The 27,129-nt window shown below is 36.4% G+C and overlaps 2 protein-coding genes across 2 annotated transcripts in view; one reads left to right on the top strand and one right to left on the bottom strand.

Moving 5' to 3' along the window:
* Positions 1-1,953, bottom strand: part of kcnab1b (potassium voltage-gated channel subfamily A regulatory beta subunit 1b) — a gene marked incomplete at its 5' end in the record, with an annotated part of 54,148 nt that extends 52,195 nt beyond the window's left edge. Inside the window, one exon of the mRNA XM_082173629.1 lies at positions 1,700-1,953. Within this exon, the coding sequence (XP_082029755.1) occupies positions 1,700-1,953 (254 nt within the window). The remainder of the gene's footprint in view (positions 1-1,699) is intronic.
* A 4,456-nt stretch (positions 1,954-6,409) lies between these two features.
* dnaaf6 (dynein axonemal assembly factor 6) lies at positions 6,410-26,911 on the top strand. The gene is made up of 6 exons (XM_082173715.1): positions 6,410-6,620; positions 6,705-6,783; positions 9,751-9,856; positions 9,940-10,036; positions 26,093-26,178; positions 26,263-26,911. The coding sequence occupies exons 1-6, from the start codon at positions 6,534-6,536 to the stop codon at positions 26,390-26,392; spliced, it is 585 nt and encodes a 194-aa protein (XP_082029841.1). The 5' UTR covers positions 6,410-6,533; the 3' UTR covers positions 26,393-26,911.
* The last annotated feature ends 218 nt before the right edge of the window (positions 26,912-27,129 follow it).

The raw sequence follows: 27,129 nt of genomic DNA, 5'->3' as shown, positions 1-27,129 counted from the left end.
CCTCTGACTCATACTGGTGTTTCACCTCATAAACAAAACCTTTGATCTTTGACACATGCTTTCATGCACTGATTATACAGTATGGGTACTTGTCTTTTCATTCCAGAACCTTCTAAAGGCATGCTCTAAAAATTTAAAGCATCTACATATATAATAAATATGTCAAGTATGTAACTGAAAAGCAGCAAATACTTTTAGAAAACCTGCTTTACATTTTTTAATCGCGGTTAAACACTTTGACCTGATTTTTTCTATTAATGTAAATCCCAACTGCTTAATTCAGTCAAACTGAAACTGAATCCACGGCTCATTTAATTTGCTAATTTTCTTGTGCAAGCCGTCACAAGTCATGCAATTTATTTTGTCTAATGAATAAGGGTGCAAGTAAATTAATATTACAATACACCGCTGATAGCTGTAGTTCAAAAACATGACTGCAAAATAAACCATGCTGAACGCGCCCTGCATCAAATCAGGGATGTACTGGAGTAATTGAATTATAGTTCTGTATCAAAGTATTCTTTTGGGAAATTTTTACTTAAATAGTGTTGAAACTGAATATTTGACTTTTCTCACTCTCTCTCTTTTTTTTATTTTATAAAAGGGACAGTTCACCCAAAAATGAAAATTCATTCATAATTTACTCACTGTCGTTATTGCAATTATGACTTCCTTTCTTCTGTGGAACTGTGAAAAATATATATATATATTTATTTTTTTAAAGTCAATGGGGTTGAAAGTTGTTTGGATCCCAAAGTTCTTAAAAACATCTTCTTTGTGTTCAGCAGAATAAGGAAGTCAGGAATTTGGAACATGAAGGTGAGTAAATTATGACAGAATCTATTCTCTTATTAAAAAAATGTCACCTTGCTGAGCAAACAAACCAAAATAAATTAATTCACTGTCCTTTAGTTTGAAATCCAAGTCAAAAGGTATTGGAAATTTATAAACGACTGCTGAGTTGAATACATTCAGAACAGGTTTCAGGACATACAGCAACAGTCAAAACTTTAGGCTTGGTAAGATTTCGTTTTTTTTTTTTATCCTGAAAAAGAGTATCACGGTTTCCACAAAAATATCAATCAGCACAACTATTTTTAACATTGATAATAATAATAAGAAATGTTTCTTGAACACCAAATCCGCATATTAGAATGATTTCTGAAGGATCATGTGACACTGAAGACTGGAGCAATGATGCTGTAAATTCAGCTTTGCCATCACAGGAATAAATTACATTTAAAAATAAAACAAAATAGAAAACAGTTATTTTAAATTGTAATAATATTTCACAATATTAATGTTTTTACCATATTTTCTAATCAAATAAATGCAGCCTTGGTGAGCATAAGAGACTTTTTTCAATAACATCACAGTTTATTACATTTGAACAGTGTAAGTTTAGGATATAAGTATTCCAAGTAATAATGTATAAGCAGAAGTACATACAATTCTGCCTGGGTCAAAGAGCCCCTAGAGGTTATTTAAATAATAATAAAGCATTAAAGAGTGACATTTTGTAAAGAACATGCTAAAAATATATGTTGCTGATATGATCAAATCACCAAGTTTGCACGTGTTCATTTGTGTGCAGTAAGTGCAGTCCCATGAGCCAGTTATGACACAGTAATGTTGGCTTAATGTTTCTATGTCGTATAAAAAAACTTTTAAGCACCGTGTAAAATCGAGTGATATGTACCTGTAGATCATTTTGGTGTTGGTGCTCACTGAGTCCTTTAAAGAGTACCCATGGATCTGCATAAAACGGCCCAGCTGCTGAAGCTCGAGGGCAGAGCTGGATCTACCTGTCCAGTGAGGACAACCTGCGGTGTGGTGTGAGCTCAATCCTGCCCGCTGTCTCTGGAGGAAGTGGCCTGTGGTTCTCTCAGAGCGCTGAGCGCTTCTCTGCCTGGGGAAGGGAATGTCACTGCAAGTTGCCTTGTACAGGTACATTTTGCTGAAAATGCTGTACTGTCATAAAGATGTGAGAACTTGTGATGTGAGGGCAGTTTTTATATTAGCACTCAGAGCTATCAGTCTGGATAAACAACTGCGGCCAACTGAGGCCAATCCAAATAGAGGACATCACGCATGGAATTGTAATCCTTTAGTACCATCCAGTTATGGGTTTTCTGACCTCGAGGCATTCCAGTGAACAATGGGAGATAGATTTGTAAGTCATCTAGAATCCCCATGTTCCCTGTGTGACTGTAGTCAGAAAAAAATCCCCAAATCTCTGAGCAACCACCCACATACGCTCATACAAAAAGAAACACTGAGACACACATGTGACAGCAACAGCTGGATCTACAACTCAATTACTTCCTTAATTCCATAAATTAAATAATCTAAACACGTCGGTTTATGACATTGCATTATTCTTGGTAATTTGTTAATTGGATAACAAAATCTGCTCTTGCATGAGGCCTGGCGCTGTCTGGCATCAGTGCCGACTGCCAGCTCCTTTGGTGGGATAAGCTGGGAAAAGCTTGGCCATATTTATGACATCAGGTCAGATCAGTGGAATGGTATGCATAGAATTTCAGCCAGAACACATATGAGATGGTGTATCACGGCTCCTGCAACCTCTGTTTCTATTTACTGAAAACAGAATTTTCCATTGAATGATCCTGTGTCCTATTTTACAGAGTTTTTGTTCTATCAGCTCCTCCTCTTCCTTCTATGATGCTCAAAAATGCTGACTTGTTATACTGACTAATTTAACAAGATTTGTTCTCAATTCAGACTCGCCTACATAGATGTATTCTCAATTCAGACTCGCATACATTAATTTGTTCTCAGTTCAGATTCGCCAACATAGATTTGTTCTCAGTTCAGACTCGCCTACATAGATTTGTTCTCAGTTCAGACTCGCCTACATAGATTGATTCTCAATTTACACTCGCCTACATAGATTTGTTCTCAGTTCAGACTCACCAACATATAGATTGTTTTCAATTCAGACTCGCCTACATACATTTGTTCTCTATTCAGACTCGCCCAAGTAGATTTGTTCCCAATACTCTCGTCGTTTGACTCGACGAAAATAGATTTGTTCTAAATTCAGACTTGCTGACATAGATTTGTTCTCAGTTCAGTTGATTTGTTCTCAGTGTAAACTCACATAAACAGCTTTGTCCTGAATTCAAAATTACATAAACAGATTTGTTCTGAATTTATGCTTATTCAGTTTTGCCTTAAAGTGCAGACCCAGTTTAACGGATTTGAACTCAAAATCAGACTAAAAAAAATTTAAACAACCTCAAAATCAGAAACACAAGAGCTTCAACAGTTTGTATGTATATTTAGAGCACAAAGCACAAATTTGTTGTCAAATTCAGACTCAAACTGATTTAGTTCAAATTCAGACAGATCCGTTCTCAATTAAGACTCATAATGATATAACAGTACTTCAATTCAGGAATGCTGAGAATGGCAGAATAAGAGAGTGAATGGTTCAGTGAGGGACAGTGAAGGAAAGACTGAGGGACTATGGAAAGATGAGAGTCTCTGAACATTCTTTTTGTGAAAAATATGGGGAAAAAAGAGATCTATGACCATAAAAAAAGAGAATGCTGCAGAGAGAGAAAGATATGGAAGCGGAGAGAGAAAATACATGAATGGAATAGGAATACTGATAGCTTGACAGATTCACCCTATAACTGCTGCAGGCAACAAATTCAGCTGTGGCAATGACTTAGTAAACCTCCACATACTTCCAGTCACATACACACACAGTCAGTTTTCCTGACTGAAGCAGGCTAATAGACATGGCTCTCATAAAAATTTAACTTTAATAATCTTTAAATTAGGTAAGTCATGTTCTGATAGTCTGAGTCAGTTTCTGTATCCTGGGGGATATAGTGATTTGAGAGGCTGTGGGGAGGGACAGTGAGCGAATGAACCTAATTTATCAGAAAAATGTTGAAAAGTGTGTCCCTGAAAATACTCAGGTCAAGTGATTTGATAAAGATTCTGACATTAACCTGCATGGCCACATAAATTGAGAAGACAAATGACGTTATCGTTAAATAAAAGCAATATTTTAAAGAGACAGAATTCTGAATTACTGAACCGTCTGTTTCTCCTTGACATTCATAAAAGGGATTAATCCAACACAACTCTACTGATCACAAACTACTCGGCTTCAGGCCTGCAATCATTTTGACAAAGTAAACCAAAAACGCCCTCTAGTGGTTCTACTCACAGTTGTAAACATTCATTCAATGGCCTCTTGAGGATATCATATATGTATAACTTTATTGTTGTTTAGTAGAGATTAATGCATCACAGGTCAATCCATATTTATATACAGACTTATCTAACACTAGAAAACAAAGCCAGTTTCTTAACTACACTATCTTAATTATGTTTAATTAAAACCATAAATACTTTGGAACAACAATACATATGGAGGAAAGCTCTATTAGAAAGTTTAACTTTAGTTAGTGTGTAATGTTGCTGTTTGAGATGTTGCTGTTTGCAAAGTTACAATGCTCAAAATTCAAAACAAAGGGAGATATTTGCTTTTAAAGAAATTGCTTTTTAAGGACTACAGGCTGGTAGGGACTACACGACATTCCTCCTGGGTTAGTGACATCATGAACCCTAAAATTTACATAAACCCCGCCCCCGGAACACGATTTACAGTTTATCAAGACAGAATATGCTAATCAATGACTAGAAGATAACAACACATGACATAAGCTACATAAATTCACCAACTAACCATTCAGAAACGTCCTGTTGCTTCTACATGTTGTCACCTCTTCTTGAGTCTCTCCATCATTGTCTGAATCCGGTTTGAACATAAAAGGCTAAAAGTTTTTGAAATTTTCAGTGCATGTGTGTGTGAGGTAAAAGGACACGAGCTGTTGAAGATCCGCCCCCTGTGCCGGGAGCAGCAGCTCATTTGCATTTAAAGGAACAGACAAAACGGTGTGTTTTTGCTCACCCCCAAAAATGACAATTTTAACATGCTATAAAAAATATCTGTGGGGTATTTTGAGCTAAAACTTCACATACACACTCTGGGGACATCAAAGACTTATTTTACATCAAGTGAAAAGGGCATTATACCACCCCTTTAAAGGTTAAAGTTTGTTTATCGAACTCGCTACAAAATTATATCGCATAGTTATTGAATACACTTGTTGTTGTTGTTTTGGCTATTGTTGTTTTATTATAAGTTTATAATTATAAAATTATAAGTTATTATAAGTTCCTTTTATAAAACGGTTAGTTCCAATCTTTGATTCTGATTGTGTTTTATTCACGATAAAACACGGCTATGACCGCTTCACCCAACGGTTCTATGTATCACTACACAACACCCCTAGCAACCACTCTTAACAAATTAAACACGTTTGATTGATCTCATTGATATTGTTCATTGAAGTTATAGTAACGTTAGAGTATTGTGAGAGATCGAGTAAGCGAGTGTAACGTACCTGCATTTACAGTAGACACATTTTCCTTCAGGTTAGTTCTATATTCATAATAAACAAATCCGTTTGAATGTCCGCTGCGATATCTTGTTCTTTTAACAGTTTTCCCGTGCCCTAGTAATTTGACAGTTTCGTCTTCCTTCTCTGTGATCACATGCTCGAGTCCTTTCAATATAAAAGTCTTGACTACTGACTGACTCACTCATTAAGACAGTCTTTGGCGCCATCTATTGGCGAAATAATGTATGTTACTTCTGTTGCTGTTTACGGTCAGGGACTATTTTTTCTAGCGGAAGGAATGCTTTTAGTGATTTTACTTCATGAAAATTGTATAGATACATATTTTTCGGCTTTAATATTTGTATTGTGTGGTACCCGTTTTATAAAAGCAATAAGATACTCGAGGCAAGTGCTGTATCGTGAATAAGTCACGACTAAAGGGGTTGCAGGCACTCCGCTTTGCGTCGATATTCACGATAAAGTTACAGCACAGCCTCTCGTACCTTTTTGCTTACTACTTCTGTGAGTTTGTTTTAATATTTAACATAGTGCAATTGGACTTTCTTATCATTTAATTTGGCAATTAAGTAAATTATGTAATTAAAATTATAGCATGCACATGAAAACATAATCTGAAATTATTTTTTATTCTTTTAATGAATCACATTTGAATAAATCAAAAAGTCACTCACCTGTATTTTATAATGTACAAAAAAAAAATGTTTTCAAATAGACAAGTACCTTATTACTTACAAATAGTTATTTAGATAATAATTTAAAATGTGTTCTAAAACACAATGATCTCAGTTAAGACTTAACAATAATTATTGCCAAAAATTTACTATTGATAATAAATGATTTACATCGATTATGGTTTTGTGAGTTTTATGCCATACTATTTTCCTAGAAAAAAACAAAGAAGCCTAGCAACAGTTGCTACTACAATCCGCGTGCAGTCTCCATGGAAATGCTCAACTCCAGGCACCCGGAAGAAGAGCAGCACAGTGACGCCTTACAAAAAACTATATAGAAAACTCAACAAAAAAAATACTTCACCTTCTCGTCAAAACTTAGCGAATAATAAAGATGGAGGGTCTTGCGTCCGTGCATGATCTCCAGGCTCTGTCCGCCCTGCTCTCTCCAAACAATGAAGATGAAGAAGAAGATCTCCAGGTCTGAGCTTCTTACAAATCCAGTTTTACATTGTATTCTTGCGTTAAGGATAAGTGGCTGAACAATTATCCTGTTTTTTTTCAGAAAGTGAAGCCCATAGCAAACCTGGGCCCGGGACATATCGGTTCTCCTGCTGCATCTTCGGGGGATAAACACAAAGAGGGTATATAATATTAGGCTATTATTCTTATTATTTAAAAATTGTGTGTGTGTGTGTGTGTGTGTGTGTGTGTGTGTGTGTGCGTGCGTGTGTGTGTGTGTGTATATAAATATATATAAAATATATATAAAAAACAGTAATATTGTGAAATATTATAACAATTTAAAATAATATTTTATTTTAATATGCTTTAAAATATCATTTATTTCTGTGATGCAAAGCTGCTTTCAGAGGTAGACAAAGTACACAACTTCCTTACTTGAGTGAAAGTACAGATACTAGTCTAGTCAAGTCAAGTCAAGTCAAGTTTATTTGTATAGCGCTTTTCACAATACAGATTGTATCAAAGCAGCTTCACAGTATTAAATTTAAATAATACAACAAAGTTTGTTTCAAGAGGAATTTATTGATTGATAAAATTAAATTAAATATCCCCAAAATATCCCCAACTGAGCAAGCCAAAGGCAACAGTGGCAAGGAACCGAAAAACTCCATCAAGTGACCTAATGGTGTCCTAAAACTCCATCAGGTGACATAATGGAGAAAAAAAACCTTGGGAGAACCCAGGCTCAGTCGGGGGCCAGTTCTCCTCTGGCATTTATGAGCTAGAGGCCGGATTGTAGTTTGAACTGTGGGATTATATGAATGCCTGGCTGAAGAGATGCGACTTTAATCTAGTTTTAAACTGGGAGAGCGAGTCTGAGCAACGAACAGTATCAGGAAGACTATTCCAGAGTTTTGGAGCCAAATCAGATACTACTGATCAAATATTACTCCGTTACAAGTAAAAGTTGTTAAGACAGATTTTTACTTAAGTAAAAGTACAGAAGTACTCATTTTTAAAAGTACTTAAGTATAAAAAGTAAATGTCAATGCATTGTTTTATTATTGTTGCATTGGTGTGTGTAATACTTACAGTACCTTATGCCTCTGAATGTATGCCTGCATACCTACCCTCATATCAATATCACAGTTATTTCTAGAACACAGTTCCAGTAGTGGGATTGAATGTGAGATTGAATAAGTGCACTCAATAACGTCCACAATGGTTTCGGACACCCAAATGGCTGTTCCCTCAAATAGTGCCCTATTTAAAGTTTTTTGGCTTTTAGAATGAATATGTTCGCCTTACTGTTATCTATAAGCTAGTGTGCACCAAAACAATGAAAAAATTCGCATTTAGAAGACCAAACCCAACTTTGAAAATGAAAATCAGGTTGATGTCAGAATCCAACGCCGGATTGATATTAATCTCCAGAGACGATATATTGTTATATATAACACATAATATATATGTGATGGAAAAATTATCTTTCTCCTTAAGAGCATTAAGGGAAGACTTCCTCCAAATATGGAGTAAATGGATTGATTATATTAAACCAGTACGCCCAGATTTCTTTTAAAAGGTGTTTATTTTATTTCATCTTTATTTTGGAATATGGCAACTTTCTGTAAAAAATAGCTCCCCATGTTTTGTTGTATATAGTTTCTGTAAATAGGAGGAAACAAAGCAATGGTAACACTTGTGAAACTTGACTCCAGGCCTGAGAGAATACAGTCTGTATTGATAACTGTTTTATTTATATTTGTATGTATACATATATATATTTGCATATTTTTTTTATTTTTTTTATTATAATCAGTATTAATACTGTTTTGAAGGCTTGCATATTGTATTTCTCCTTGAAAAATGAAAAATAAAAAATTACCAAAAAATAAAAAGATATTAATCTCCAGCGTTGGACAGACGTTGTATTGTGGTTGAAAACGAAAATCCGGTTGACGTCAGAAACCAACATCAGTCGGTTTCTGATTTCTGACGTCAATCTGACTTTCATTTCCAACCAAAATCATCCCCTGACTGACATTACTACTTTCTACTCAAGGACCGTGACAGAATTGTAGTGGAGTAAAAAGTAAGATATTTGTCTTTCAAATGTAGTGAAGTTAAAGTAAAAAGTTTCCAGAAAAAAATAATACTCAAGTAAAGTACAGATACTCAAAAAATGTACTTAAGTACAGTACTCAAGTAAATGTACTTTGTTACTGTCCACCTCTGGCTGCTTTTTCCTCAGCATCATTACTCCAGTCTTCAGTGTGACATGATCCTTCAGAAATCATTCTAATATGCTGATTTATTATCAGTGTTGAAAACAGTTTTGCAGCTTAATATTTTATTATAACCTGTGATACGTTTTTCAGGATTCTTTGACGAATAAAAAGTTATACAATATATACTACCATTCAAAAGTTTGTGGTCAGACTCAGTAGCCTAATTTTTTTTCTTCTTTTTTTGTTGTTGAAAGAAATACATTTATTCAGCAAGGATGTGTTAAATTGATCAAAAGTGATAATAAAGATTTATATTGTTAGAAAAGATTTCTATTTCGAATAAATGCTGTTCTTTTTAACTTTTTATTCATCAATGCATCCTGAAAAAAGTATCACAGGCGCCAAAATAATAGTACGCACCACAACTGTTTCCAACATTGATAATAACTGAGTATCAAATCAACATATTCGTTTTCTAAAGGATCATGTGACACTGACGACTGGAGTAATGGCTGATGTATATTCAGCTTTGCATCACAGATATTTTAATATATTATATTTTAAAGTGTAAAGTTTTTCTGTAGATTTGATCAAACAAATGCAGGCTTGATGAGCAAAAGAGACTTCTTTCAACTACATTAAAAAATATTAATAGTAATTTCCAAACTTTTGACCGGTAGCCTACTGTATATACACACACACACAAACATGTATATATATATATATGTATGTGTGTGTGTGTGTGTGTGTGTGTGTTATTTTAAAATAATATAATTTTATAATAATAAATATAATTGACTAACTAATTTGAAATTGTTAAACATTATGTCACGTTTTGCTATTTTCATGCTGCTTATGGGTTCACTTGTGAGAACACAAAAGCATCCTTCTATACGGTTCTGTCTCTCTTCCCTCTAGGTAGCACTGCCTATGTGAAGAAGAACAGCAAAGGCATCTGGGATGAGGATGAAGTGACCGAGGGGGCGCATTTTGATGACCTCACCGATCCACGGCCACAGCCAGAGTAAGAGAAAATACATGCATGTCAAAATCACTTGAGCTGTAAGTGAGCAGGTCCCTCACTGTAATGTGTGTTTGTATGTTTAGGTACGAGATTGTGCTGAAACAGTCTGTTGGGACTGAAGATTTGTTTCTTGGCTTGAGCAGAAAGGACCCCTCATCCATGTGTTGTGACAGCATGCTGGTACTGCTCAATCCTCACTCATTAAATCTTAAACATTAAAACAACATTCACAAAACTTAACAGCATCTTTGCTGGGGTCATTAAATACATTATAAAGGGGTTAATTCACCCCAAAAATTGTATTCTGTCATTAATTACTCACACTTATGCCGTTCCAAATCTGTAAGACTTTCATTCATCTTCGGAACTCAAATGAAGATCTTTTTGATGAAATCGGAGAGCTTTCAGTTCCTCCATAGACAGTTACGCAACTACCACTTTTAACTTTAACTTTATTTTAACTTTAAAAAGTTCATAAAGAGATCCATTATCCAAAACAATTCATATGAATTGAGCGGTTTAGACCACATTTTCTGAAGACAATCGCTTTTTATGAAGAACAGACTGAATCTACGTAGGCTTTTATTCACATATAAACATTCATCAACTCACACATCAGTTGTGATAAACAGAAGCTCAAGCATGTTCGCTTGACGTGCGAGAACCAACGAGGTTCATTCTTGCGTTACGCTGAACATTTGAGCTTCCGCAAGAACCAATGAGGTTCATTCTTGCGTTACGCTGAACATTTGAGCTTCCGCAACAACCAATGAGGTTCATTCTCGTGTTACTCAGCACATCTGCATATTAGCATTGCTGTTTAGAAATATTGAATAAGTTAAGTTGTAATCTCAACTCTAAACATTGCTACAGTATAAGTTCCACACTTTTTAAATGAATTTAAAGTTTCAAAGATCAAAAGCTTAATATTCAGTTATTTGATTTACCAGAAAGAAAAAAGACTGGGGTTTGAAACATCCTTTCTCCTCCCTGTAAGTAGTTGATATGACGGACCACCTGTCAAAAAATGATTGATTGACAGGTGCCACGCCCCTTCCGGTGACAGGTCCCGCCCCTTCCGGTGACATGTCCCGCCCCTTCCGGTGTCCCGCCCCTTCCGGTGTCCCGCCCCTTCCGGTGACAGGTGTCCCGCCCCTTTTGACTTTTGATTGACAGTTTGACAGCTAGTTTTGACTTTTGATTGACAGGTTGACAGTTAGTATGACTTTTGATCATGTTTTGACAGCTAGTTTTGACTTTTGATTGACAGTTTGACAGCTTTTGATCATGTTTTGACAGCTAGTTTTGACTTTTGATGTCTTTTGAAGTCTTTTGAAGGCTTTTGAAGCCTTTTGATATTGACAGAAAGTGTTATAACAATATGTCATGGTATCTGACAGCTAGTTTGATGCCTTTTGAACATGACAGTTAGTGTTTTTGAAGCCTTTTGATCGTTTGAAGACACTGTGATTAAATAATACGTCATGGCTATATGACAGCTAGTTTTAATTGTTTGAAGCCTATTGAAGCCTTTTGAACATGACAGTTAGTGTCTGTGAGTGTGTGTGTGTTTTTGAAGTTGGTATCACACACACGATCCTCCCTACATATTCCTGAGCGTATCCGGGCTGTACTGTGAAACTGATAAGGGGAAAACTGGAAGTTTATCTCACACACAAATGTTGAAAAACCATTCAGTTCTTTTAAAAGAATATAAATGAAATGTTTATAAAGATCTTACTAAAATCTCACTCCAAAAGTTTAAATAAAATGGAGTCATAAAAACAATTGCAATAAGTCTCTCAAAGCATCGTCTGTGTGGGCCGCGCGCGCGTCTCTCTCTCTCTCTCTGTGTGTGTGTGTGTGTGTGTGTGTGTGTGTGTCACGGGATTCCCCCTGCCTCCCTTTTGAGCTCTGACATCTGAAACGTGCTGTTCAGACACAGTGATTAAACAATGTCGTACAAAAACATTCTATCCTTTAAAATAATGATCGTGTCAATTAAACTAAAGTTGAAAAAACATACTGTTCTAATGATCATTTAACTAAGGTTGAAAAACTGTGGAAGTTTATCTCACACAAACGTTGAAAAACCATTTGGTTCTTTAAAAGAATATAAATGAAATGCTTATAAAATATATCTTACTAAAACCTCACACCAAAAGTTTGAATAAAATGAGAGTCACAAAAATTGCAATCAGTTAAATGTTTATATAGTTAAACAAGTATATGAATGGGTTCAAAATTGTTTTACACAACTTGTTTACTGAATTCATATAGTCATTCCTGAATGACCTCACACTGTCTCAAAACATAGGGAGTCATAGCGTCTCTCTCTCTCTCTCTCTGTGTGTGTGTGTGTGTGTGTGTGTGTGTGTGTGTGTGTGTGTGTGTGTGTGTGTGTGTGTGTGTGTGTGTGTGTGTGTGTGTGTGTGTGTGTGTGTGTGTGTGTGTCAGAGAGTCACACAAATTCAGTGATCAGGATATCAGGTGCTGAGTTTATTTATAAGAAGTATAATAAAGTTTAAATGATATATTTTAAAAACAAAAGACTGTTTAAATAAAATCTTTAAAGTTTGAATACATACACATCTTCTATTTATCTTTTAGAAGATTACTGTAATGATTTTGTGTAACGGTTATTAAACAATGTCTGTTCAAAAACTGTACTTAGTCGTCTTAAATCTCATTTCAATTCAATCATTCAATGAATCATTTCAAGATTCAATCAGCATTTTTTTGTCCAAGCGGAGTCTCAATTTTTGTGGCTTTCCACAGCCATAATGATTTTTGTACCGTAACTGCATATTCTATCCCTTACACCTAAACACGCTGATCTTTCTGAATTTATTTCAAAGCATAATCGTAAAAGTTTAAATATGATCTTTTAAAAATGAAAGATTGTTTTAGTTTGAAGTTTAAAGTTCTTAACTTTCTTGCTTGAAAAAATCTTTAAAGTTTGAATACATTGATATCTTCTATTTATCTTTTAGAAGATTACTGTAATGATTTTGTTTAAATTGAACCTAAGGTATAATTGTTATTAAACAATGTTTGTTCAAAAACTTTAGACGGTTGAAAAACTGTACTTAGTCGTCTTAAATCTCATTTATATGAAAAGATTCAATCATAATTTTTGTCCATGCGGGGTTTCAATTTTTATGGCTTTCCATAGCCATTATGATTTTTGTACCGTAACTGCAAATTCAGCAATCAGGATATCAGGTGCTTAATTTATTTCAAAGTATAATCTTACAAGTTTAAATGATATCTTTTAAAAATGAAAGATTGTTTAAATAAAATCTTTAAAGTTTGAATACATACACATCTTCTATTTATCTTTTAGAAGATTACTGTGACCTAAAGTATTATTGTTATTAATTAAACAATGTCTGTTCAAAAACTTTAGATGGTTGAAAAACCGTACTTAGTCGTCTTAAATCTCATTTCAATTCAATCATTCAATGAATCATTTCAAGATTCAATCAGCATTTTTTGTCCATGCGGAGTTTCAATTTTTGTGGCTTTCCACAGCCATAATTGATTTGTGTACCTTAACTGCATATTCTATCCCTTACACCTAAACACGCTGATCTTTCTGAATTTATTTCTAAGCATAATCGTAAAAGGTTAAATATGATCTTTTAAAAATGAAAGATTGTTTTAGTTTGAAGTTTAAATTTCTTAACTTTCTTGCTTGAAAAAATCTTTAAAGTTTGAATACATTCATATCTTCTATTTATCTTTTAGAAGATTACTGTAATGATTTTGTTTAAATTGAACCTAAGGTATAATTGTTATTAAACAATGTCTGTTCAAAAACTGAAAAACTGTACTTAGTCGTCTTAAATCTCATTTATATGTAAAGATTCAATCATAATTTTTTGTCCATGCGGGGTTTCAATTTTTATGGCTTTCCATAGCCATAATGATTTTTGTACCGTAACTGCATATTCTATCCCTTACACCTAAACACGACCATCACAGAAAACTACATTTTCAAAAATGTAAAAAAAAGTTTTAGCTAAATAAATATATAAATAAAAACACCTTACATTTCCAGAGAGGTGAAGTAGTTCTTTATGCAACGATAAAAAACAATCCAAAAAGCAAATAGTTTAAGTTGTCAAACAAAACACCCCCAGATCCTTCAGAGATAAACTACAGTGTGAACTGAAGCTTCAGGATATAGGGTAACAGACCAGATGAGTCTCGGGGGACAATGTCACAGTAAATCTAGTCCGCGTTCCAGAGTACATCCAGAGTTTTATACTAAATTCATTTAAAAGCATAACCTTAAAAGTTTAAATTAGATATTTATATATGTCAATAAAAGTTTTATTAAAATCATATCTTATTTATCTTCTTAGAAGACTTATGTATTATTTTTACTAAACAGCGTCTGTTCAAAAACTTTAGATGGTTGAAAAACTGTACTTAGGCGTCTTAGATCTTATTTATACAAAAATATTTCAAACAGTATTTTGTCCATACAACATGTTGTCAAAGTTTGTCACAATGTTTTGTTGTTGCGTTATTTTGAAGAAATCCGAGGACTCTACGTTGCTCTTATTTAGACTAAGTTGTATCATCGAGTTAAATGTAAATTTGCAAATCCAAATGATAGGAAAACTTTATGATAGGAAAGTACGGACAGCGCCTTTGACCAAGCCTCTACATATGGGGCACTTGCGTAGAGAAGGCGCACATTCTTTGCACACAACTAGGTGACCACAGGGGATGAAGACAATGTTCACTTCCTTATCCATGCAAACTTTGCATGTGCGCTCCTCTTGAAGTCTTCTTAACTGTTCCTCCATAGGCAAGTCTGAAAGATCTTGACTCGGTGATGCAGCTTCATTTGTCTGGGCCATCAGTTCTCTCAGCAGGCAGACATCATTCTTCTTGATCCAGTTGCGGAAGACCTCTGCTGCTGCATTTCCTTTCGACAGGACTAACTCAATGAGCTGCCCTGTCTGCTGCTTGACTGTAGTGTAGTTACGAATAATGTCATACTCTTTCTGTGAGATGACGTTCTCCTCTAGAAGATGGTCCATTAAGCACTGCACACTTTTTAGCCGCTGTGACACGGCAAGATGATGTTTCTTAAGAAAAGTAAGAAACTTACTTTCTCGCTCCTCCTCTCTCTTCTCATCTTCCGCACGTAGTAAATCAGACACCAATTCTTGAACGGTTTTGTAATTTTCTCCACTTGCGAGAATTTTGCTTTGAACGGTTTGCTTCACCACAGGATTGTTCATCATCACTGCATCTTCTCCAGGACCCAGGTGTACAGCAGCTGGATCAACAAATTCTCTTGAGTCGCTGTCTCCATTAGTCAATAGCTGTTCAAATAGTCTTGGAAATCTTGCTTGAATCTGATGAACAAACTCTTGGCCCTTTTCTTGCAACAGGTATTCACATCTTGGAAACCACTTAGCATGTTCTCTCCATGGATCATCACCAGACTCCCAACATCTGAGTCCACCATCACAACAAAAGCACTTCACGTCATCATTACGACCAACATAGTAAAAACCAGCCTTAGCCAATTGGTCTGGTCGAACAGTTATTCTTGAGGGCCAGTTGACAAATGTGAGCAACCTTTCTTCACACTGTTGCATTGCCGTTCCATTGGAAAGGCCGCCACCAGATAAAGGTACATTATCTGCACGGTCACCTTGAACAAAGCGGCAGTTGGGGTAATGCCCCTGGTGCTCTGATGCTGCCCGATCTCCCGGTTCCCAGTTGCTAAGCTGGCCTCCACAACTGAAGCAAGCCACTCTGTCGCCCTGGCCAACGTAGTAGAAACCACTTTTGGCAAGCTCAGCTGGAGCTAATGTAGCAAGAGTCCAATTCTGAAAGGTGTCAAGGCGTTCCAGTTCCCGACGCATGCCAGGATTGTGACAAGTCGGAGGTCGCTGGTGAGACATATCCTCAACTCCACGGGAGGAAATGGGGCTGGAGAGGGCCAGGTTGCTGAATGCCGTGTTTAAGTAACCCACCTGCTCCTCCATTTGGCTTGAAAAAGATGCCGTGGCGGTTGATGTTACGGCTGTCGCAGGGTTGGAAAGCTGTAAGATGGCTACGTTGCGAAGCGGGGGAAAAGGCAGAGTGAGAGGATGACAGGAGGTTTGCTGTGGCGGGTAAAAATGTGACCACAGGGTGTGTCCACTCAAGCCCTTCTCTCTGCTGGACATCCCATGACTAGTGTCTAGTCGTCCATGACAGAACACATAATCTTATTAAACTTATTAAATACCCTCTATGATGCAGGAACCGATGCTAAAAACAAAATCAAACACCACAATTTCAAAAATTGAAAAATCACCACACAATTTCAGGTATTCACATCTTGGAAATGGTTGCCACCTCGGGAATACAGTCATTTAAATGCAGAAATCAAATATTTAAATATTTAATCTTTTAAATCATGTAGTATTTTTAATTATTCTAAATATTATTATTCTAAATATTATCATGTATACTATTATAATACTATTATTATGAGCTCAGACATTTTTTAACCAGATTTTTTTTATTTCAACATTATACTTTCGAGTATACATTGAAGTAGTGAAGAAAATGATAGATCGGCAGTACATAAAGTAAAACGACGTTTACAGATGGTCTAACCAGAATAGAAAATCTCTGCAGGCTATCATGTTTTGCTCTACGGTATAGTTGACCAGACTTTCAACTATTTCACCAACGTCAGTTTTTGCATTTTTTGACACCAGTGACATGCAGAGATCTGTTACAAAAGTCCATATAGCGAGTATCTCTGTGATTTCGAATTCGTCACAACATTCACGCAGCACATCCAGAACTTGTTTGAGGATTACGCCGTTCGGCTCTTTGCCGTTAAAAAACATGGGTGTTACATCAGGCCATGGCTTTGTCAAGCCTCTTACGACATCCATTTCATTTTTGAGATGTGTCACACGTTTGGTATCCTGCGCACAATCGTTTTTCATACCACACGCAGCATCGATGATCCTGTGCATCAAGCCAACCATCTGACCTCTAAAATGATCTTTAAACATAGAGTCTAGCGTAGCTCTTAAAGGACACTCTTTGCCCGTGGCGCACTCACACGCCGGATGATACTTGTTCTCCATCCGTTTTTGCGTCGCCATTTTTTCAACTTTTCGAATAGTCCACTATTCGATGATGAAAGATGCTTTTCGTTCCTGGAATGTTCCCGGAATCTCCTGAGCGAGTCCTTGCGGCACAGTCGTCCAGGGTTTGTGCGTTAATGCTCGGAAGTTTGTGTTTTGGGGTCAGAAGCGTAGTTTACGTCAGGTTCAGGCAAACAGGACTTTCAACTTTTTCCTTCAACCTTTGATCAATGAGATGATGCAGTAGCACAGCAGTCCGTGGCTAGTAGAGCTAGAGTAGAGCTAGAGCGTGCGATGTCCTGAAATATTTATCAGGACAGCGATTGGGGTCCGCCCCCTCGCCCCACTGGAGGGGTTGAATAGGGTGTCGTCATCAGGGAAGCCTATGTAAATTATAGTCACGATGCATATGCCACCAGAGAGAAGTTTATTATCTTCACTCAATCCAGTTACAAAATCTGATTAAACACTGTATTCAGTTGGCTTTAAGTTAATTTTACCGACTATGAAGATATTAAAGTTCATAGACCTTTAGCGCATTCAAATGTATTGAGTTAAAATCAATATCGCATTAAACACATCATTACTGTGTTTAATAACTTCAATAGTTATCAAGGACCAGCTGATTTAAGTTTTTCTTCAAACAAAAGTAATTTTCTGATAAATCATCGTACACCTACATGTGTGTTTTGTTGTATGCACAGATTTTGAGGGTCGCTTATAGAAAGATGCGTCCTTGTCTTTGTTTCGCGGTATTTTTAAAAACATAGAACCAGAGAACAGAGAACCTTGTGCGGAATTCTATATCCGCATAAAGGGTTAAAATATAAAATATACATTTTAGCGCTATTTAAAAACTAGGACGGTATAATAATAATATAATGTAAAAGTCTCACGTGAAGATGATGGTTTAAACCATCATTTTATCAAATCAAGCCAATTCATGTGAATACTGTCGTATATGAACAAAGAGAAGACCTAGAGTTCACTAACACTACAGCTACAGTAACAGTAGGAAACCGATATCCGGGGGAAGGTGTAAAGAAAACGCCATACAAAACATTACAATCACACCCGGCAATACGATAAGTGTTACGCTAGTGATGTTAAAAATTGTTAAACAATTTCAAAACAGGGTGTTTCAGAAGAAATGCAAATAAATGTTACGCGTTAATATTTGGTCTTGTTTCAGAGTCGGTATGGTCCGGTGAAACTTTGATGAGGCCGAGAATAATAACTAGCGACAGTTAAGCGAATGAATCACAGTTGATACATGGTATTTTTATGTGAAAGGAGGGTTGATTCATTTTTTTTATTCTGTACCCACCAATACTTTGAGTTTTAGGCATCTGTCTTTTAGGCCCGATCCAGAAAACAGCCGTTGTGTTTTATGTCTTAATAATTGTTCTTCTTTTTATGATCTTCTTTTTATTCTGCATAATTCCGAATGTTTTAATATATAGTAAATTTCAATGGTTAGATAAATCATCTAACTATTATATGTGAAACAAGCTCAGTCGCATTAGAGTTGGATTCTTGTTTATATTGAACATTGTTATTGAAGCGCATGTTTAACAGCGCTATTATTCTCGGCCTCATCAAAGTTTCACCGGACCATACCGACTCTGAAACAAGACCAAATATTAACGCGTAACATTTATTTGCATTTCTTCTGAAACACCCTGTTTTGAAATTGTTTAACAATTTTTAACATCACTAGCGTAACACTTATCGTATTGCCGGGTGTGATTGTAATGTTTTGTATGGCGTTTTCTTTACACCTTCCCCCGGATATCGGTTTCCTACTGTTACTGTAGCTGTAGTGTTAGTGAACTCTAGGTCTTCTCTTTGTTCATATACGACAGTATTCACATGAATTGGCTTGATTTGATAAAATGATGGTTTAAACCATCATCTTCACGTGAGACTTTTACATTATATTATTATTATACCGTCCTAGTTTTTAAATAGCGCTAAAATGTATATTTTATATTTTAACCCTTTATGCGGATATAGAATTCCGCACAAGGTTCTCTGTTCTCTGGTTCTATGTTTTTAAAAATACCGCGAAACAAAGACAAGGACGCATCTTTCTATAAGCGACCCTCAAAATCTGTGCATACAACAAAACACACATGTAGGTGTACGATGATTTATCAGAAAATTACTTTTGTTTGAAGAAAAACTTAAATCAGCTGGTCCTTGATAACTATTGAAGTTATTAAACACAGTAATGATGTGTTTAATGCGATATTGATTTTAACTCAATACATTTGAATGCGCTAAAGGTCTATGAACTTTAATATCTTCATAGTCGGTAAAATTAACTTAAAGCCAACTGAATACAGTGTTTAATCAGATTTTGTAACTGGATTGAGTGAAGATAATAAACTTCTCTCTGGTGGCATATGCATCGTGACTATAATTTACATAGGCTTCCCTGATGACGACACCCTATTCAACCCCTCCAGTGGGGCGAGGGGGCGGACCCCAATCGCTGTCCTGATAAATATTTCAGGACATCGCACGCTCTAGCTCTACTCTAGCTCTACTAGCCACGGACTGCTGTGCTACTGCATCATCTCATTGATCAAAGGTTGAAGGAAAAAGTTGAAAGTCCTGTTTGCCTGAACCTGACGTAAACTACGCTTCTGACCCCAAAACACAAACTTCCGAGCATTAACGCACAAACCCTGGACGACTGTGCCGCAAGGACTCGCTCAGGAGATTCCGGGAACATTCCAGGAACGAAAAGCATCTTTCATCATCGAATAGTGGACTATTCGAAAAGTTGAAAAAATGGCGACGCAAAAACGGATGGAGAACAAGTATCATCCGGCGTGTGAGTGCGCCACGGGCAAAGAGTGTCCTTTAAGAGCTACGCTAGACTCTATGTTTAAAGATCATTTTAGAGGTCAGATGGTTGGCTTGATGCACAGGATCATCGATGCTGCGTGTGGTATGAAAAACGATTGTGCGCAGGATACCAAACGTGTGACACATCTCAAAAATGAAATGGATGTCGTAAGAGGCTTGACAAAGCCATGGCCTGATGTAACACCCATGTTTTTTAACGGCAAAGAGCCGAACGGCGTAATCCTCAAACAAGTTCTGGATGTGCTGCGTGAATGTTGTGACGAATTCGAAATCACAGAGATACTCGCTATATGGACTTTTGTAACAGATCTCTGCATGTCACTGGTGTCAAAAAATGCAAAAACTGACGTTGGTGAAATAGTTGAAAGTCTGGTCAACTATACCGTAGAGCAAAACATGATAGCCTGCAGAGATTTTCTATTCTGGTTAGACCATCTGTAAACGTCGTTTTACTTTATGTACTGCCGATCTATCATTTTCTTCACTACTTCAATGTATACTCGAAAGTATAATGTTGAAATAAAAAAAATCTGGTTAAAAAATGTCTGAGCTCATAATAATAGTATTATAATAGTATACATGATAATATTTAGAATAATAATATTTAGAATAATTAAAAATACTACATGATTTAAAAGATTAAATATTTAAATATTTGATTTCTGCATTTAAATGACTGTATTCCCGAGGTGGCAACCATTTCCAAGATGTGAATACCTGAAATTGTGTGGTGATTTTTCAATTTTTGAAATTGTGGTGTTTGATTTTGTTTTTAGCATCGGTTCCTGCATCATAGAGGGTATTTAATAAGTTTAATAAGATTATGTGTTCTGTCATGGACGACTAGACACTAGTCATGGGATGTCCAGCAGAGAGAAGGGCTTGAGTGGACACACCCTGTGGTCACATTTTTACCCGCCACAGCAAACCTCCTGTCATCCTCTCACTCTGCCTTTTCCCCCGCTTCGCAACGTAGCCATCTTACAGCTTTCCAACCCTGCGACAGCCGTAACATCAACCGCCACGGCATCTTTTTCAAGCCAAATGGAGGAGCAGGTGGGTTACTTAAACACGGCATTCAGCAACCTGGCCCTCTCCAGCCCCATTTCCTCCCGTGGAGTTGAGGATATGTCTCACCAGCGACCTCCGACTTGTCACAATCCTGGCATGCGTCGGGAACTGGAACGCCTTGACACCTTTCAGAATTGGACTCTTGCTACATTAGCTCCAGCTGAGCTTGCCAAAAGTGGTTTCTACTACGTTGGCCAGGGCGACAGAGTGGCTTGCTTCAGTTGTGGAGGCCAGCTTAGCAACTGGGAACCGGGAGATCGGGCAGCATCAGAGCACCAGGGGCATTACCCCAACTGCCGCTTTGTTCAAGGTGACCGTGCAGATAATGTACCTTTATCTGGTGGCGGCCTTTCCAATGGAACGGCAATGCAACAGTGTGAAGAAAGGTTGCTCACATTTGTCAACTGGCCCTCAAGAATAACTGTTCGACCAGACCAATTGGCTAAGGCTGGTTTTTACTATGTTGGTCGTAATGATGACGTGAAGTGCTTTTGTTGTGATGGTGGACTCAGATGTTGGGAGTCTGGTGATGATCCATGGAGAGAACATGCTAAGTGGTTTCCAAGATGTGAATACCTGTTGCAAGAAAAGGGCCAAGAGTTTGTTCATCAGATTCAAGCAAGATTTCCAAGACTATTTGAACAGCTATTGACTAATGGAGACAGCGACTCAAGAGAATTTGTTGATCCAGCTGCTGTACACCTGGGTCCTGGAGAAGATGCAGTGATGATGAACAATCCTGTGGTGAAGCAAACCGTTCAAAGCAAAATTCTCGCAAGTGGAGAAAATTACAAAACCGTTCAAGAATTGGTGTCTGATTTACTACGTGCGGAAGATGAGAAGAGAGAGGAGGAGCGAGAAAGTAAGTTTCTTACTTTTCTTAAGAAACATCATCTTGCCGTGTCACAGCGGCTAAAAAGTGTGCAGTGCTTAATGGACCATCTTCTAGAGGAGAACGTCATCTCACAGAAAGAGTATGACATTATTCGTAACTACACTACAGTCAAGCAGCAGACAGGGCAGCTCATTGAGTTAGTCCTGTCGAAAGGAAATGCAGCAGCAGAGGTCTTCCGCAACTGGATCAAGAAGAATGATGTCTGCCTGCTGAGAGAACTGATGGCCCAGACAAATGAAGCTGCATCACCGAGTCAAGATCTTTCAGACTTGCCTATGGAGGAACAGTTAAGAAGACTTCAAGAGGAGCGCACATGCAAAGTTTGCATGGATAAGGAAGTGAACATTGTCTTCATCCCCTGTGGTCACCTAGTTGTGTGCAAAGAATGTGCGCCTTCTCTACGCAAGTGCCCCATATGTAGAGGCTTGGTCAAAGGCGCTGTCCGTACTTTCCTATCATAAAGTTTTCCTATCATTTGGATTTGCAAATTTACATTTAACTCGATGATACAACTTAGTCTAAATAAGAGCAACGTAGAGTCCTCGGATTTCTTCAAAATAACGCAACAACAAAACATTGTGACAAACTTTGACAACATGTTGTATGGACAAAATACTGTTTGAAATATTTTTGTATAAATAAGATCTAAGACGCCTAAGTACAGTTTTTCAACCATCTAAAGTTTTTGAACAGACGCTGTTTAGTAAAAATAATACATAAGTCTTCTAAGAAGATAAATAAGATATGATTTTAATAAAACTTTTATTGACATATATAAATATCTAATTTAAACTTTTAAGGTTATGCTTTTAAATGAATTTAGTATAAAACTCTGGATGTACTCTGGAACGCGGACTAGATTTACTGTGACATTGTCCCCCGAGACTCATCTGGTCTGTTACCCTATATCCTGAAGCTTCAGTTCACACTGTAGTTTATCTCTGAAGGATCTGGGGGTGTTTTGTTTGACAACTTAAACTATTTGCTTTTTGGATTGTTTTTTATCGTTGCATAAAGAACTACTTCACCTCTCTGGAAATGTAAGGTGTTTTTATTTATATATTTATTTAGCTAAAACTTTTTTTTACATTTTTGAAAATGTAGTTTTCTGTGATGGTCGTGTTTAGGTGTAAGGGATAGAATATGCAGTTACGGTACAAAAATCATTATGGCTATGGAAAGCCATAAAAATTGAAACCCCGCATGGACAAAAAATTATGATTGAATCTTTACATATAAATGAGATTTAAGACGACTAAGTACAGTTTTTCAGTTTTTGAACAGACATTGTTTAATAACAATTATACCTTAGGTTCAATTTAAACAAAATCATTACAGTAATCTTCTAAAAGATAAATAGAAGATATGAATGTATTCAAACTTTAAAGATTTTTTCAAGCAAGAAAGTTAAGAAATTTAAACTTCAAACTAAAACAATCTTTCATTTTTAAAAGATCATATTTAACCTTTTACGATTATGCTTAGAAATAAATTCAGAAAGATCAGCGTGTTTAGGTGTAAGGGATAGAATATGCAGTTAAGGTACACAAATCAATTATGGCTGTGGAAAGCCACAAAAATTGAAACTCCGCATGGACAAAAAATGCTGATTGAATCTTGAAATGATTCATTGAATGATTGAATTGAAATGAGATTTAAGACGACTAAGTACGGTTTTTCAACCATCTAAAGTTTTTGAACAGACATTGTTTAATTAATAACAATAATACTTTAGGTCACAGTAATCTTCTAAAAGATAAATAGAAGATGTGTATGTATTCAAACTTTAAAGATTTTATTTAAACAATCTTTCATTTTTAAAAGATATCATTTAAACTTGTAAGATTATACTTTGAAATAAATTAAGCACCTGATATCCTGATTGCTGAATTTGCAGTTACGGTACAAAAATCATAATGGCTATGGAAAGCCATAAAAATTGAAACCCCGCATGGACAAAAATTATGATTGAATCTTTTCATATAAATGAGATTTAAGACGACTAAGTACAGTTTTTCAACCGTCTAAAGTTTTTGAACAAACATTGTTTAATAACAATTATACCTTAGGTTCAATTTAAACAAAATCATTACAGTAATCTTCTAAAAGATAAATAGAAGATATCAATGTATTCAAACTTTAAAGATTTTTTCAAGCAAGAAAGTTAAGAACTTTAAACTTCAAACTAAAACAATCTTTCATTTTTAAAAGATCATATTTAAACTTTTACGATTATGCTTTGAAATAAATTCAGAAAGATCAGCGTGTTTAGGTGTAAGGGATAGAATATGCAGTTACGGTACAAAAATCATTATGGCTGTGGAAAGCCACAAAAATTGAGACTCCGCTTGGACAAAAAAATGCTGATTGAATCTTGAAATGATTCATTGAATGATTGAATTGAAATGAGATTTAAGACGACTAAGTACAGTTTTTGAACAGACATTGTTTAATAACCGTTACACAAAATCATTACAGTAATCTTCTAAAAGATAAATAGAAGATGTGTATGTATTCAAACTTTAAAGATTTTATTTAAACAGTCTTTTGTTTTTAAAATATATCATTTAAACTTTATTATACTTCTTATAAATAAACTCAGCACCTGATATCCTGATCACTGAATTTGTGTGACTCTCTGACACACACACACACACACACACACACACACACACACACACACACACACACACACACACACACACACACACACACACACACACACACACACACACACACACACACAGAGAGAGAGAGAGAGAGACGCTATGACTCCCTATGTTTTGAGACAGTGTGAGGTCATTCAGGAATGACTATATGAATTCAGTAAACAAGTTGTGTAAAACAATTTTGAACCCATTCATATACTTGTTTAACTATATAAACATTTAACTGATTGCAATTTTTGTGACTCTCATTTTATTCAAACTTTTGGTGTGAGGTTTTAGTAAGATATATTTTATAAGCATTTCATTTATATTCTTTTAAAGAACCAAATGGTTTTTCAACGTTTGTGTGAGATAAACTTCCACAGTTTTTCAACCTTAGTTAAATGATCATTAGAACAGTATGTTTTTTCAACTTTAGTTTAATTGACACGATCATTATTTTAAAGGATAGAATGTTTTTGTACGACATTGTTTAATCACTGTGTCTGAACAGCACGTTTCAGATGTCAGAGCTCAAAAGGGAGGCAGGGGGAATCCCGTGACACACACACACACACACACACACACACACACAGAGAGAGAGAGAGAGACGCGCGCGCGGCCCACACAGACGATGCTTTGAGAGACTTATTGCAATTGTTTTTATGACTCCATTTTATTTAAACTTTTGGAGTGAGATTTTAGTAAGATCTTTATAAACATTTCATTTATATTCTTTTAAAAGAACTGAATGGTTTTTCAACATTTGTGTGTGAGATAAACTTCCAGTTTTCCCCTTATCAGTTTCACAGTACAGCCCGGATACGCTCAGGAATATGTAGGGAGGATCGTGTGTGTGATACCAACTTCAAAAACACACACACACTCACAGACACTAACTGTCATGTTCAAAAGGCTTCAATAGGCTTCAAACAATTAAAACTAGCTGTCATATAGCCATGACGTATTATTTAATCACAGTGTCTTCAAACGATCAAAAGGCTTCAAAAACACTAACTGTCATGTTCAAAAGGCATCAAACTAGCTGTCAGATACCATGACATATTGTTATAACACTTTCTGTCAATATCAAAAGGCTTCAAAAGCCTTCAAAAGACTTCAAAAGACATCAAAAGTCAAAACTAGCTGTCAAAACATGATCAAAAGCTGTCAAACTGTCAATCAAAAGTCAAAACTAGCTGTCAAAACATGATCAAAAGTCATACTAACTGTCAACCTGTCAATCAAAAGTCAAAACTAGCTGTCAAACTGTCAATCAAAAGTCAAAAGGGGCGGGACACCTGTCACCGGAAGGGGCGGGACACCGGAAGGGGCGGGACACCGGAAGGGGCGGGACATGTCACCGGAAGGGGCGGGACCTGTCACCGGAAGGGGCGTGGCACCTGTCAATCAATCATTTTTTGACAGGTGGTCCGTCATATCAACTACTCCTGTAAGAGATAGAGTTGGCTTTGGTGGTGCATTAAAAGAAGATAGCAAAGGCGGATTGGAGTAAAAACATTTGTCTGTCCTCAAATGACGGAGCTGTTTCTCTTTATTTTAAAAAATTGTATTATCAATGTAATCTCACAAAATGTCTCTCTCTCTCGCTCTATCATGCAAGGTGAGAGTTAAACTGCCAGATACAAAAGCATCTGATTTGGTGCTGGATGTGAGGGAGACGTTTCTTGACCTCAGAACTCCAAAGTAGTGAGTAAACTATTAACTAAAATATTTTACTTTTTCCATCAACAGTAGTATTCACTAGATATGTGTGCATATTCTTTGTTTCAGTAAGTTGGGCCTTCACTTGCCTCACCCAGTCCACAAACATGAGGGGAATGCCAGATTCATCACGGAGAGGGAAGAACTGGAGATCACACTGCCCATGAACAGACCAATGGACTGTATCAACCTGACATGAGAGAGGCAGAGAGGGTGACTGAACCATGAGAAGAGACACTTCGGCAGTGTTGACAACATCTATACAGATACAGTCCTACAGCCTTTCATTGACAGTCTTGGATCCAACCCGGAAACATAACCTATGAATATGTCCCAATAATCCAATTCACTTCGGTCAATGCCTTCCCATGATGACCCAATTCACTTATCAGCAGGTTTATTAGCTTTAGAACAAGGAAATAAACATTCTGATAAAAGGTTTCCAAATCAGCAGCTTAGATAAAGTGGAAAGGAACAGGTGCCTGTGTAAGAAGTCCCTTTTTATGATCATAAATTATCAAATGCCAAATTGCTTACTTATTAAAAATATTTTGTATAAATATTTTTGTTCAAATAAATTGCTCCATATAAAAAAAGGAACATTATTTCATGTCAGACTTTTAACCCTGAAAGCAGCCCTGACTAAATAGTAAGAGGTGCCTGCTAAAAAAATCATATTCTTGTAATACTCAGCCTAATAAACATATAATTGCCTTTCTCATTTATTTATTTATTTATTTATTATTATTTTTTCTTTAAATTTGGCATGCATGCATTTTTGAAAAGACACGTCTCTTGTGTAATGTAGTGATCTTTGAAATGGTTGTAAGTGACAGGAGGAACAGCATGTCGCGCGCGGTTGCTCAGGGGTATCGTGCAATACACCCCCCGAGCGCACGGATGCGCACAAGCGTTGCCACAGCAGCGGACGTACCC

The sequence above is a fragment of the Leuciscus leuciscus genome, assembly GCF_965113295.1.
Source record: "Leuciscus leuciscus genome assembly, chromosome: 6".
Classification (NCBI taxonomy): Eukaryota; Metazoa; Chordata; class Actinopteri; order Cypriniformes; family Leuciscidae; genus Leuciscus; species Leuciscus leuciscus.
Note: the sequence above shows the minus strand (reverse complement) of the source record. Positions and strands in the feature narration are given on the sequence as shown.